Source organism: Asterias rubens, chromosome 2, assembly GCF_902459465.1.
Source record: "Asterias rubens chromosome 2, eAstRub1.3, whole genome shotgun sequence".
NCBI lineage: Eukaryota > Metazoa > Echinodermata > Asteroidea > Forcipulatida > Asteriidae > Asterias > Asterias rubens.
In genome coordinates, this window is record NC_047063.1 from 11,597,396 (window position 1) to 11,612,152 (window position 14,757).

Here is a 14,757-nt window from a genome sequence, read left to right on the forward strand (position 1 = left end):
AACAATTACATCTCTTAACTGAAATTGTTCATAGAATCATAATTGGAATCACTTCAAAAGCTCAATGAAAATATTTACGTCTGAACTATTGTTGACATCAAGATAATAGTATTCTGAAGGCCCCCATAACAGCACATGGGAACACAATTTTAAAGTATGTTTGTGACCATGTCTCCTCGTTCAAACAAAAGGAATTTTGGTGTTGTGACAAAGCAAGGATGAACTCGCTTTGTTTTCGTGTGCAAAACTAATGGAGATGCCTCTAAACAATGTCCAAACAATGAGATAAACCCTTGCCTCAAGGGATTCACAAACAGGTGTTGGCTTACAGAAGGACCCTTGTGGGGCCCCCACAACAGAACAAAGGACCTTACAAGGAAAACTCAATAAGAACAATGGACCGCACATGACAATCTCAATGGGAGACTTTCCAACGCTAGGTGGCAGCAGACTTGCCAGGTAAATTTCAATTGCTTACGTAGTTCTGAACATGCGCATAACTCTGAGAACAATGGCTTTATCCGGTAAGTCTGCTGCCACCTATCGTCCCAGAAAGTCTCCTATACATGTACATAGCAATAGACCACACATTGAAGTTCTATAGAAAAGAGGACAATTAGTTTTATCAATGCAGGACCCACAAACATTATCCATAAGGATGTATGTGTGAGTGAGTAGGTATACACATGCAAACCGAGGACCTATAGCAAAAGAGGACTATAGAGTTCATGGTTTGGGAAAGGTCCACAATCGGGAGAAAAAACTGCATTAGGGCATATCAAATTTTGTACATTCAAGAAAAGCAAATATCAATCAAAGACAAAAACACTTTTAAAACAGTTTCCATTTTTTATAAACACAATAATTGATTTATTCTCTAAACAGTAAAACTATAAAAGAAAAAACCTAAAACCAAATAGACATCTACACATGACAGTGGATTTGATATACATGTAGCCTTGCATTTCTGCCTATACCATTTATTGGTATGCCTTTTTTTAAAGGTGTCATTACAGTCTTATGATTAACCTTTATAAAGCTGTGGTTCCTTGCCACATTGTTTAACATAAAACAGTCACAATGAGAAACAAACTAAAGCCAGGAGCATAATTCCTACGAATGTGAAGCAAATTGGATGTGAATTTGACGTCACAACTCTGTTTTTGCAGCAAATTATTTGTTGCAAATTTGTGACGTCAACATTCATTTGCCTTCGCAGGAAGTATAAACCGAGCTCATGGCACAATGTTAAAGAGTCGCTGTTCACAGCTACAAGTAGCATTGAACAAGTGACAACCAATTTTATACTATTTCGACTGGTTACCAATTTCGGTTGTGTAAAACTATAGTGTTAAACAAAACACTGGGGATATTTTCCCCTGTAAGTACCCTTCCAATATAAAACAGACCAATTAAGCTATGTTCAAAGTCGTGATGCCCCAAAACGAATTTGGTTTATTCTAAAGCAAATACACGAGATGTCAGCCACTGCATTTGGAAATCATTCTCATTCAAAATGCTTATTCCAACCTGCAGTTCTTATTTAATGGCACAATTCCATTGAGCTGCTCAAGCAGAAAAAGAAATGTTTACAAAATAGTTAACAATTTTTCTGCAAAGCAAAAATATACAGGTTAGCAGTCAGCCCTGCCCACCATGTCACTCAAGTGGCGCACACAGTATGATGCCGCACACAGTAAAATGTCCCTAATCACTCACCACTATTTGATGGGTGCATAAATGAAAAGGCTGCAGCTTAGAAAATCAGAGTATGTACTTGGAAAATAGACTTGACAACGTTGGCAAACACTTGTAGATGCAAAAAGACTAAACAATATGCCAGGGTATGCTTTCCATGACTGAGTTTCTGTGTTTAAGACTTTGTGAAGCCGCTTCAGGTCCCAATTTCAAAGAGCTGCTATGCACAAAATTATGCCAATCAGAATAAGGTACCAGCCAAAATACCATGTCACATGTACACTTTGTGACTGGTATCCAGCTAACTATTGCTAAGCAGGGTTTCTTAAAGGAACACGTTGCCTTGGATCGGACGAGTTTGTCTATAAAAAGGGTTTGTAACCGTTTGTTATAAAATGCATATGGTTGGATTGGAAAGATGTTGTCAAAGCAGAATACAATGATCCACACATATTTGCCTTGAAATTGTGTGGTTTTCCTTTTACTGTGCGAACTTCCACGGTCGGCCATTTATGGGAGTTGCAAGTCTACCCCCTGGTTTGTTGACACCATAGAGTTATATAAGAACTAGAGTGCGCACTGGTGATGCTTCTTGCACAAGCGCGACAGGACCGCAAGGAGACACGGGCGCGCCATTCTGTACGCGTGTTGAATATGAAACACACGTTGGAATTTGTGTTTATTGAATGCTGACGCGATGCTGTTTTGTCAACTTACAAAATGGCCGCACAAACACACGCTGTGCGATGCCCGTTTTGTAAACTTAGAAAATGGCTGCCTGTGCACGTATGCCTGTGCGCGTATGCCGGGTCACGTATATAGGCCAGTGCGCCCTCTAGTTCTTATGTATAATATATAGTTGACACTGATGGAAAAGGGAAGTTAAAAATGGCCGCATTATCATCATACTTCAGTTATCTTTGCTTTAATCACTGTTCCCCAGTATGATAAAAGTTGGCCTGGAATTTCACGGGGGCCACGGATGCCAGACCTCTGTTGCCCTGGTCTTGGTATCCGCCTTGGTGGCCCTTCAAAAGTTTCACATAGACTTCAAGATTTTCCACAAGGAAGTGCCCTTTTCAATATGAAAATGGCCTTGCCCTTTCAAAGATTAAATTCCAGGCCTGACAAAAGAATAATTACATGTTGGCATTACAAGGAAACACTATGCTTCACCTTCTCTGCTTCACTATGCTTGGAGGGGAGAATGCACATTTTGAGAAATTAAACAAATAAATTTTCAAAATGAAAAAGGCTGGCATATTAAACTACTGTACAGGCCAAACCATATTTTTAGGTCTTCACTTTGGCTCAACATACACATGGCAGGAAGGCTTTACTTAGTATCAACATCAATGATCACAGAAGCCCATAAAAAACAGAAGCAGAAAACAACACTGGGGGGTACAGTGTCAGCAATATTACTGTATTATTTTGCCAGCTTGGGATGTGTGCATTTGCATATTGAATCAGTTTCTAAAGGAACTTTGGAACTTCTTTAAATGAGCTTCTTGTACCTCAGTGGTAATTGCTGGGTGCATTGTTATTTGTGACCTGTGCCCACAAACTTACTGCCCACTTAGAAAATGGCCGACATACATACCATGGCAGGTAAAGCCAACATGTTTTTTTACAGGCCTAATGCTGAAATGTTCATGACTACAAGTTACCACAATATAAAAAAACAAAATTAACAAAACACTGTTGTTCTAGAAACACAATACAGCACCTCTCAACAACAGCTAGAGATATGATCAAAATTACACATTTCAGACATGAACATTATTCACAGACGTACATAGTTTGTTCTAAACGTTAAGTGTCTCTCTAAAAGCAAATTCTCTGACCTTTAAAAAATTTCAACAATAATCAGATTTTGGATACTAATAATATGCACCTTTATCAGGCTGAATGTAATTAATTGCCTAGCACTTCATTTCTTCCTCTTTTTTAAGAGCTTATTTTAAATATGTACAGATAAATTACACATAAACATTGTACACAATGCCCTGCAGTTTTTTTGTCTTTCACAACACGTAACAAATGGTAAGTGAACAAAATTGTCTCACAATTTCCAATTTGCTTGAACAAAACAAAAACAAGTATTTAAAACTCCAATGGAAAAAAAGTTGACATCAATTACAAAGTATTTTACAAATACTCTATTTTCTCCAACTTGCAATCTACAAAAACGAAAACATTACCTCTTTGCAGTGTTTTAAAAAACTATTTTGCATGTCATACAAAAAGCGCACCAGCATGTTCACAAAACAGGGCCCAATATCATGGCTCTGCTAACGGCCAAATTCTGCCCTTACAATCACCATTCTCCGCTTGCACCGAATATATCTACGCTGAGCCTTGTAAGTGTAGAATGCCTAGTAACATGGAGTACGCACTCGCCAGAATTCCACGCTATCCTGTGCAAAATGCTTGACGTAAGCACAGAATTCCAGGCTTCTGTAAGCACGGATTCTTTGCTTACGGTAAGCAGAGCCATAAAAATGGGCCCTGATCACACCTTTGACTTAGATAGAGTTGTGACTGGACACCATTTATGAGTAGCTTTAAACTATGAATGGGGTTTCTCGTGTTTGGCACATACAGAAGAACTGTCTGAGAACTGGAGGATGAACTTTGAGACTTCCAGATAACAAGAATACATGGCAATTAGGATCAATTTAACTCATGTATTGATAACATTGGGGATAAAAAAAACGAGCGATTTGGTTTGCCAGTAGATACTGTGTGCCATGCGGGAAAGGAAACAAAACAATCCCGATGATTGTAAAATAGATCAAAAAAAACTAGACTCCTACCAGGCCTACATACAGCTCGAAACAGCCATGTGCTCGTTCTTCAGGCATCTGTATGCAACCAAAACCACCATCATCATTTAAAATAACTTTGTTGTTAAACAAAAAATACATCTAATTTGAGTGTTTGGATCAATCCTGTTCCATTGGAGTGGTTTCACTGACATTGTTAAGCCCAGAGTCCACCTCAGATTGGTCTGCAGCCTCCTGACTCTTGTTCTTCTCATCCTTTTCAGATGGTTCTGTGGTCATGGCCTCGGAGGAACATGTAGATGCTGAAACTGTAGATGTCCCTGGTGTTGAGGCCCCACTGGTTGAAACATTCATCTCAGAGGTGGATTGGTCAACGATGGATGTTTCAGTGCTTGAGGCTGTAGGGTCTAACGCCTCCGCTGTTGTTGCCTCAGTAGACGACATCTCAGAGGTACATGCCTCAGAGGTAACTGCCTGAGAGGTAGCTGCCTCAGAGGTAGTCGCCTCAGGTGCAACTGCCTCAGATGTAGCCGCCTCGGAGGTAACTGCCTGAGAGGTAGCCGCTTCAGAGGTAGCCAGCTCAGACGGACTTGCCTCAGAGGTAGCCGGCTCAGAGATAGCCGGCTCAGAGGTAGCCACCTCAGAGGTAACTGCCTCAGACGTAAATGCCTCAGAGGTTGCTGGCTCAGAGCTTGCCGGCTCAGAGGTAGCTGCCTCAGAGGTAGCCATCTCAGAGGTTACCGCCTCCGAGGTAGCAGCATCCGAGGTAGCCGCGTCAGAGGTAACCACCTCAGAGTTTGAGGTTTCAGGTGGAGACTCTCCCTCCATAGGAGTACCCTCCTCCTCCTGTCCGTCTGTTCTTGTGTCACTAGATTCTACACCAGCAGAACTGATTGATGGTGGTGGTGGGGGTGGAGGTGGTGGGGAAGACTGCTGTTCTCTTCCCAGTGCTGGTGGGCTAATACTGTAATGACTTTGGTCTGGTTGGGGCATTGAACTGGGCCCTGAGGTTGATTTGTCCTCATCTCTTGGTGGTGGAGCTGCTGTTGCTGAGCATGATGAGGAATCCACTGTGTCTTGTACTAAAAGAAAATGCCACATAAATGTTCAAACAAACTGTTATATATAAGCCAATAAACATTATATCCATTTTGGTTGAGTGTTATGTAAGAGCTCCAATAGTTGGCTTTTGATTTAGGTTGAAAACAAATGAAATTAAACATTTGCTATCCTTATTTCAGTTATAGGCCTGGAATTTCATCTAGGAAAGGGCGATGCCCTTTCATTTTGTAAAGTGCACTTTTCCATTAAACAAATCTATGAGAAACTTGTAAAGGGGCACCAAGGCCAAGAAGAAGACCAGTGCAACAGAGGCCGATGGCCTCAGTGACCCCCGTAAAATTCCAGGCTTGTTAAGTACCAGTCACCAGCGTATACACTAAAAACTATAGAAAACATGGTCAGGCAACAGTAACTTTGTAGTGCAGAGTGTGTAATCGTGCTTTTGATAATCTGTGGTTTTTGATAATGAATAATTCTAAGCCTATTGATAGAACAAGATCAACTGGCGAACAAATCGATTAATCACTTGTATATTGACTGAGAATAAAACAAACCTTTTTTGTGTGGTGTTGTAACCTCTCGATGTAACGTGTTAAAGAAACCAGTGGTAGGAGGTAAGGCTGAATCTGGTGAACTACCACCGCTATCGGCACTATCCATGGAGGAACAGCTATCTTGATCAACATCACCTGCAATGACAATGTCAGTGTCATTGACTATCAATTAAAGGAACACGTTGCCTTGGATTGGTCGAGTTGGTCTTTAAAAAGCGTATGTAACCGTTTGTTATAGAATGCATATGATTAGAAAGATGTTTTAAAAGTAGAATATAATGATTCACACAAGTATCACTCGAAATTGCGTGGTTTTCTGTTTACCCCGTCGACAAACACGGTCGGCCATATATGGGAGTCAAGAATTTGACTCCCATAAATGGCCGACCGTGTTAGTTCGCAAAGTAAAAGGAAAACCACGCAATTTCGAGGCAAATTTGTGTGGATCATTGTATTCTACTTTTTAAACCTCTTTCAAACATATGCATTTCATAACAAACGGTTACAAATGCTTTTCAAAGACCAACCCGACCGATCCTAGGCAACGTGTTCCTTTAATCTCATTGTAAGTGCTCATTGCTGTATCTTTGAATGTTTTTACCTAATTAATGTGCATTATTGTACTTTTTATCTAACTAAGAAATTAAATAATATAAATAAATATCAAATATAAATATAAATCTCCAAATCAGACAACAACCAAACATCAAACTAACTGAGTGAGAGTGGATTGTGCTACATGAACCAGACAAAACAAAGTAAACTACCTATTCCAAGTGCTCGGTTTCTTTTAAAAACTCCTATGAGTGGCAAAAATTCCCATTGAAAAGATAAAATAAATAATTACGGTAAATATTTTGCATTTGGACACAAGTGCAATGAACCTCAGTGTATAGCCTAGACTACAAATACTTTTGTACAGCCCTTGTGCACTGGCTTAAGATTTTAAACAAAAAAAATAAGTAATTAATACACAAGTACCCGCAAGTTTACTATTATTTATAGTAAATCTTAAAAACAATGCTGTTATGAAGTCTTCAAAAGTAGGTGCTTCAGATGGCCCTTGCGCTGTATCAATCATTGTACTAGTATGATGCTAAGACACCATACACAGTATCATGAGAGTCGATATCACACATTGACTTCAACTCCAAAAAGCAACATCATCATAAGCTTCCACAAGACTTCAAAATTCCGAAAGTATGAACCCGGCTTTGCGTCACCGAATAGGCTTCATCTGATAGACGATGTGACCTCTGACGTCACTTGAAAACCATAACATGATTCGTGCGCATACCGCCGGGCAAAACCTTTGTGTTTTGGCAGCCAGCTAGAAAGTGTATACAATCTTACCATGACTACGCACCTTTTTGCCCCCCGCAACATGACGTATGCAGTGTTTTGTGAACAGAGGGTGTTTTGAATGTAAACATAGGTCACATCGTCTATAGACCGATCCATTAAGCTCCGCCCCATTGCGTATTGACCAATCGCAACCAATTGCACAACCAAAGTCTGACACTATAAAGTCTGACGTGCATTCGCGTATGCTTGGCGCGCGCAGCAGTGTTGAACAGAATGCATAATGCCATTGAAAGGCTCACGTGTTCTTGCTCACACGTGCGCCGTGGGCGGAGCCTAATGGATCGGTGTATTGGTGGCACCAGCTATGGCTACCATGTTCTGGCTTGTAAACTGTTGCTGTTGAGCAAACAGTCGGTTATCCTTCAACAAGTGTGTGCGCTAGAGAAGATCGGTGAAACAAAACCCAACTGCGAGAGGTGAGCTGGCATTTGGAAAAACTTCAAACTCAAAATGATTAAAGTAAAACGGGAACCACTACCCAAACTACAGGCTCATCAGTGACGATACAGTGATTAAACTGTATACACCACCACAGCAGAGTTTCAAGATGTGAAGATCTGGACCCATAGAGCTGCTTAAGCACAAAAAGTAGCTAAGCACAACAAAAGTATGCTTACTACATGTCTAATAAGGTTACCAGGCAAAATGCCAATTCACGTTTAGAATTTGTGACTTGTATCCTGCTCATTACTGCTAAGCAGGGATTTTTAAGCACTATTTTCTGCTTTAAAGCAGCTCTATGAAATTGGGTCCTCTTCTCAAAAGATTCTCAAGACCTTAAATTACATGTACTTGTACATGGCCACTTCTTGACTAATCTTGAAAAATATGTTGACTCTCTCCAGCATAAATTAAATCAACTTAGTTCTCATTAATTAAATCAATGATTTTAATCACATTCCAAACCAACAATAGGTATTTTGTCCTACATTGTACTTATTCTACAACGCACCTTTATTTCCGTCGCTGTCGTCCGAATCAACGACACCTGTCCTGCTTTCAACTTCCATCATTTTACAAGCCTCAGCTTCATTGTGCTCCGACGTCTCTTTAATGTCCTTAACTGGTAAACTGTCATCACTGCTACTAGTTCTTTCACTGGTATCCATTGCAGGTTTAGATACCGAGGCATTGGCATAATGCCTCGTGGAATCAACGTCTTGCTGTTCACTGGCAGCAGGGGAACAAACGACGGCATCATTTGGTGGCTTGGGGACTAGGGAAGAACTGGCTGTGTTTCCGTTGGTGTGATTGGTTTCATCCGATGGCGGGGTGGTCTCGACTGGCTGGGATTCACTAGACACTGTACTTGCTGTTTGGGTGTGGGTATCAGAGGGTATCCCATTCATCAGGAGGGTTGTATTTCGTACCTCACAGGAATGGGTGATGCGTTTCCCGGCTGGCGTGATGGTGCTTACAACCTGGACATTCTGCAAACATAGACCACAATCAAGATTAATAACAATAATAGTAATAATAACAATAATAATGATACTTAACCTGCGCAATTTCCATACTAAAAATTATCAAATGCGCCTAACAATTAAATGATTATAATGAAAACAAAAACAAGATTCATTTCAATTTAATTAATTAAAGTTAACGGCTCAATTAAAAAAAATACACAACAGTAGTTAAAAAGACTTAAATTTATGTGCTTAAACAAACATTTTAAACAAACCAAAAATTTTAAACAAACAAAATTTGTAAAACTAAAAAGATAAAACCTAAAGGCGAATATGTAAAATGAATATCATCTCTGTCATGGTATTTCAATATTTTCAAAACCAACTTCGATGTTGACGATGTTAAAATTCAATATCGTATCCTGACGATATGATAGTCATTTCATCCAGGCTTAAACCAAATTCACCTAAAATCACATGCCTGAAGCCAGCAATCAAGTGTACACATGGTACATGGTTGTGAACAAAAAAAAAAAACTCAAAAATTTGAGGTCCAACTAACAAACTGCATAAAAATTCAAACGAAACAGAAGGAGATCAATTTAATTTAAATATTCATCACGAAACATTTATCAAGTAAAACATTTCAAAACAATAACAGAGCTGCATTACCTTTTCCACGCCTCTCATGAACTTGTCACTCCTTTGGTAATACCGCTTAGGATGCGTCAGTAGTTCACAAAGCCGTTGCATGGTAAATGGAGCACTGGTTTGGAAAAAAACCAAGAAACACACATAATCATTGCATTGTTCGGACTTGAGTGATTGTTGATTTGGCAGATATAAAGTTGAATGTTGGTATAAATTGGTATACTTTATTAACATTATCATATACATTGTAGTGACCAAAACTGGTTGAAAATTTACAAGATAAAAACATCGCAGTCTGAGAAGTCAACAATTTTAAGAAATAATTATATATTGGAAAATACCCAGTACAAACGTAAAGATGACAAGAAAAAGTAAATTAAATACACATTGCAAGTAGATTTGTCTGCCTCAAATCGGTAAAAAGTCTCCTAAATTAAACTTTTAACTCTAAAAAGTGGGGGGGGGGGAAGTAGATGTGGGAAAATCAGTAGTCAGAGTGGGAGATAATAGTTCATAGTTGATGGTTACTACAAGCAGAAGAAGAACAAACCCATGTGTATACCAACTAACTATTGAGTGCTAACTATTTGACTCTTGATTCTAAATATTTAACTCAGCACATTGTTTTCACCCTCCAGAAGCAGACATGCTTGTGTAGCATGTGCATGCTTGAGGAACATTTACCAGCAAAAAATGAAAGCACTAAAAATAATAATTAGAATAATAATAATAATAATAATCATAATAATAATAATAATAAGACTTGTAATGCACACATATCCACCCTGCTGGGTGTTCAAGGCGCAGTAAAACCAAAAACAAAACAAAAACGCGCGTGCATACCGCCGGGCAAAACCTTTGTGTTTTGGCAGCCAGCTAGAAAGTGTACGCAATCTTACTATGACTACGCAACTCAGTGCCCGGCATGACATGACGTATATAGTGTTTTGTCAACAGAGGGCGGTTTGAATGTAAACATAGGTCACATCGTCTATAGGGAAAGAAAAGAAAGAAAACATACTTGACACACCACATCGTCTCTAAAAGCTCACATGACTTACCTGTTGAATGCATTCAGTGAACGCATGAGTCTCTCTCTCATATCATCAAACTTGACATTCTCCACGTTAGGAAGCATTGGGACCTCCTCACAAGGGTTGGTCTGGATATATTCTTGAATGACATTCTCAAGCTTGGTGACTACAAGAGGCTTAAGCTTACACCATGGAAATCTGTGAATAGTAATAATAATAATAAAAATAATAATAATAATAATGAATAATAATGATAAAACAGCTTTACGAGTATATAGCGCCCTTAAAGGCAGTGGACACTATTGGTAATTGTCTAGCCTTCACAGTTGGTGTATCTCAACATATGTATAAAATAACAAACCTGTGAAAAGTTGAGCTCAATCGGTCATCGAACTTGCGAGATAATAATGAAAGAAAAAAACACCCTTGTCACATGAAATTGTGTGCGTTTAGATGGTTGATTTCGAGACCTCAAGTTCTAAATCCGAGGTCTCGAAATCAAATTCGTGGAAAATTACTTCTTTCGCGAAAACTATGGCACTTCACAGAGGGAGCCGTTTCTCACAATGTTTTATACCATCAACCTCTCCCCATTATGCGTCACCAAGAAAGGTTTTATGATAATAATTATTTTGAGTAATTACCAAAAGTGTCCACTGCCTTTAACCCAAAAGGGTCTCGAGGCACTTGAAGTAACAAATTTAAGCAAGTTAATGAAAATATGGAACCATTTTTAGTCACATACAATAATACTACAAATGGATGGAAACTACAACCAGTCGACTAGCCCAAGAAGGCTAGTTAACTTGCCATTGTACTACTGGTTTAATAAGGATTTGGGCTTGATAGGGCCAGTGGAACAAACAAAAGTGTTCACTTTGATGCCAGCATGATCTTGGCAGAAAGAAACACTATGTCCTTCTTCACAAATTCCAAGTCTCTACCTACATGTACATGTAGCAGGGCCCAATTTCATGGCTCTGCTTACCGTGAGCACAGAATCAGCGCTTACGGAAGCAGGGTATTTTGTGCTTACGGGAAGCGTATTTCATAGGTTAGTGGCGAATTTTGGCTTCTGCGCATGCGTACTCCACGTTACTTGGCATTCTACGCTTACAAGGCTAGCAAAAGAAATTCGGCGCTTGCACGTAAGCGGGGAATCGTGATCAGAAACGCAGAATTTGGCGGTAAGCAGAGCCATGAAATTGGGCCCTGGTCTCTACCTATAATGTAGCTGGACACTATTTCAATTAAATTAAAACTCACATTTATTTCCATGCTTCATGAAAACAGTTAAAAGGAATAACAACAGTTTGTAAAGAAGTAACCAATAAACAAAGCTCTTTGACAAGGCAGAGAAATGAAGGCATCATCTAGAAGCCTGAGGTTTGTGGTTAGATGGACAGACAAACCTAACTTATAGGAACAAGAACAAACGGACAGAGACAATTAAAACAAAGACAGAAAAGATGAAGATAACAATGATGAGAATAATAATATTGACAATGTATTGACGCCAAGCGTATGCAGCTCAGCAGCCTAACATTTGTAAATGTACATGTAGCAAGCTTGTGTTGACTAAAAAATCTTACACCTATTTATTGCCCTACATGTATGTATTTACATGCTTTTACAACATTCAACTCAAGAGGGCACTGTGCATCAAAAGTAAATTTTCAACAGTTGGCCCTGTACGAGACTACTTAGTTCCAATTAATTTTGAAAATGTTATAAATTTGAGCATGATAAAAATCGCTTGCGAAGATTGAAAAGAATAGAAAACATTTAATCGTGTTCAAGTTTCAGAAACATTTTTAAATTAAGTCTGAAATGGGTAAACATCTTGTTGTCCCTTGGTGGTGTCTGTCATCATCAAGCCGCCATCTTTGAGGAAAAAATGGTGGCGTAACAATCGCACAGATTTGTACTCGTGGCGCACATGATTGGCCCATGATCAACCTCCAACCTGCTCAAATGACATGATGCGCATTCATAAGGTCTATTGGTGGGAGTTAAGACTACACAAGAGCTGGCACTTTTTTGCGGGATGAGCTTGTCATTTATACTTACAATGGTTCACCGTTGCGAGCTATCCTACATAGTAGCTCTTCCAGTTCTTTAGGAATCTCTCTTGATGGTTTGCGTTCAAATGCTGGGTGGGGGAAAAGGAAAAGATTGAATAAAACAACAAACAAACTGCTTTGACCAAATATAAGAAGTTTGGTCAAAGCATGCTGAATTGAAAAAAAGGTCCTTTTTTTATAAATTGAAGTAGTATTTTGTTTAATTTTTCATACATTCTTAAAGCCATTAGACCCTTTCGGTTCAGAAAAAAAAAAAAAGTTCACAGATTTACAAATAACTTACAGGGTTTACAGCAGGCAATGGTGAAAGATTTCTCTTGAAATATTATTCCATGTTGTCGTGAGTTGTCGTGAGGGGTCGTGAGTTGTCGGTATTTAGTGCGACCCCACATGAAAGCAAATGAAGGCCGGTCACTTCTGTCAGACTCAGAGTCAGACAATTGGGGTACGAAATGACTTGGGTATGAAGTGACTTGGGTACCACAATTTGGGTACGAAGTGACAGGTACAAAGTGACCGACATCGACCGACATCGCTTTGTAAGCGGTCGCACTAAATACAACTCACGACCCCTCACGACAACTCACGACAACGATTTTTAAATGCACTTTAACAGAACATTTGAACGAAATTCAACCGTTAAATATGTGCACAAGAGTCACATGCATCTAAACCACTTTCAAACTGTTGAAAAAATTGTATTTTTAACTGTAAAAAAAGTGTTTTTTACCCCGAACTTAGTAATGAACGGAAATATTCGCCATGTTGTCTTTCGACGTACTTGGACGATTCTATCACACCGCAGGGGGCAAGGTAATTTCTGAGGGCTGAGTTTCATTTTTTCGTTTTGGTTTTAGCTGCTGATTTTTTCTTTCTTGTTAGTAACTAAGCCGCCACTCTGGAATTTGAAGTTTAAAAGGGAAACTTAAGTATAATGTAGTTTTAAACTCCATGAAATACATTTTTAAAAAGGTAAATAATCATCTTGCATATTGTATCACCCCTGCGGTATAATAGAATCGTCCAAGTGCGTCGAAAGACAACATGGCTGATATTACCGTTCGTTACTAAATTCGGGTAAAAAACCACCTTTTTTACAATTAAAAATACAATTTTTTCAACAGTTTTGAAATGATTTTGGTGCATATGACTCTTGTGCATACATTTTACGGTTGACTTATGTTCAAATGTTCTGTTAAAGTGCATTTACAAATTGTTGTCGTGAGTTGTCGTGAGGGGTCGTGAGTTGTCGGTATTTAGTGCGACCCCTCTGTAAGGGGTGTTTTTGTAAGTGAGTGGAGGGAGACTTTGCTGGGGGCGAGTTGACTGGCATTCCTATTTAAAGAGAAAATGTTTCTGTATCCTGCCGTCACTTTTTCATTCATTTATTTATTAACAAAAAAAATAAATATGAAATAAACTAGCATCTATAAATGGAACAGGCCTATTCCTTTTTGAAAAAATGAAAGGAAGAATGAACAACATCATGAATGAGTGAAAAGTGGGTGGCTGGCAGGAGGAAACGGAAAGTTTTCCACGAGTGGCAACTTTCAGTTAAGAAATCTCAAGTGTGTCGCCGATCACCATAATTGTGAATATCGCACAAGATCATTTAACAAAAATCAAATCTATTGTAAGTGTAGTTACATAAACATTTTCATTTAACAAACGAAATTGAAATACTCAATCAATTATCAAATCATCATGTTCATGTCATTGAGAAATAAGATTCGTTCAAAAATTATAAAGGAAAAGTTTCCGTATGGCGCCACCACTTTTTCATTCAAAATAAAATAATATAGTATCTAATTTACCTGATTGATATATCCCTTTTTGTAAAAATGAGTGAAAAAGTGGTGGCGCCATACGGAAAGTTATCCATTATAAATTTTAAATTTAAAAAGTCAGAAATTCTCACCATTAAGGGCGTCCAAAAAGTTTTCCATATTCTCCCCCATTTCAGCGGGCGTTTTGGCCAACATATCTTGAGCTACAAAATGACAAACTAACCTAAAATCGCGGTCACACGTACTGTACTACGCCGTCTTAAAAATTTTGACGATTTTGCGGCCTCAGTGGTCAGTCTGGTAGCCCGTTTGAAATTGTGTATGTAA

General features: G+C 38.9%; 1 protein-coding gene across 1 annotated transcript; it reads right to left on the reverse strand.

Annotated features, from left to right (window-relative positions):
* Positions 1–2,754: 2,754 nt before the first annotated feature.
* LOC117304230 (serine/threonine-protein phosphatase 4 regulatory subunit 2-like) lies at positions 2,755–14,720 on the reverse strand. The gene is made up of 7 exons (XM_033788652.1): positions 14,562–14,720; positions 12,630–12,711; positions 10,587–10,757; positions 9,547–9,640; positions 8,421–8,898; positions 6,104–6,238; positions 2,755–5,569 (listed from the first exon to the last, which is right to left on the reverse strand). Exons 1-7 carry the CDS (start codon positions 14,623–14,625, stop codon positions 4,647–4,649), a joined length of 1,947 nt encoding a protein of 648 aa, XP_033644543.1. The 5' UTR covers positions 14,626–14,720; the 3' UTR covers positions 2,755–4,646.
* Positions 14,721–14,757: the final 37 nt, after the last annotated feature.

Excerpts from the sequence above, each read along its gene's own strand:
- LOC117304230 (XM_033788652.1), bottom strand. The coding sequence starts at position 14,625 with ATGTTGGCCAAAACGCCCGCTGAAATGGGGGAGAATATGGAAAACTTT. Across the intron at positions 10,758-12,629 it reads GCTCGCAACGGTGAACCATT|ATTTCCATGGTGTAAGCTTA; the intron begins GTAAGTATAAAT and ends TACTATTCACAG. Across the intron at positions 9,641-10,586 it reads TCACTGAATGCATTCAACAG|TGCTCCATTTACCATGCAAC; the intron begins GTAAGTCATGTG and ends TTTCCAAACCAG.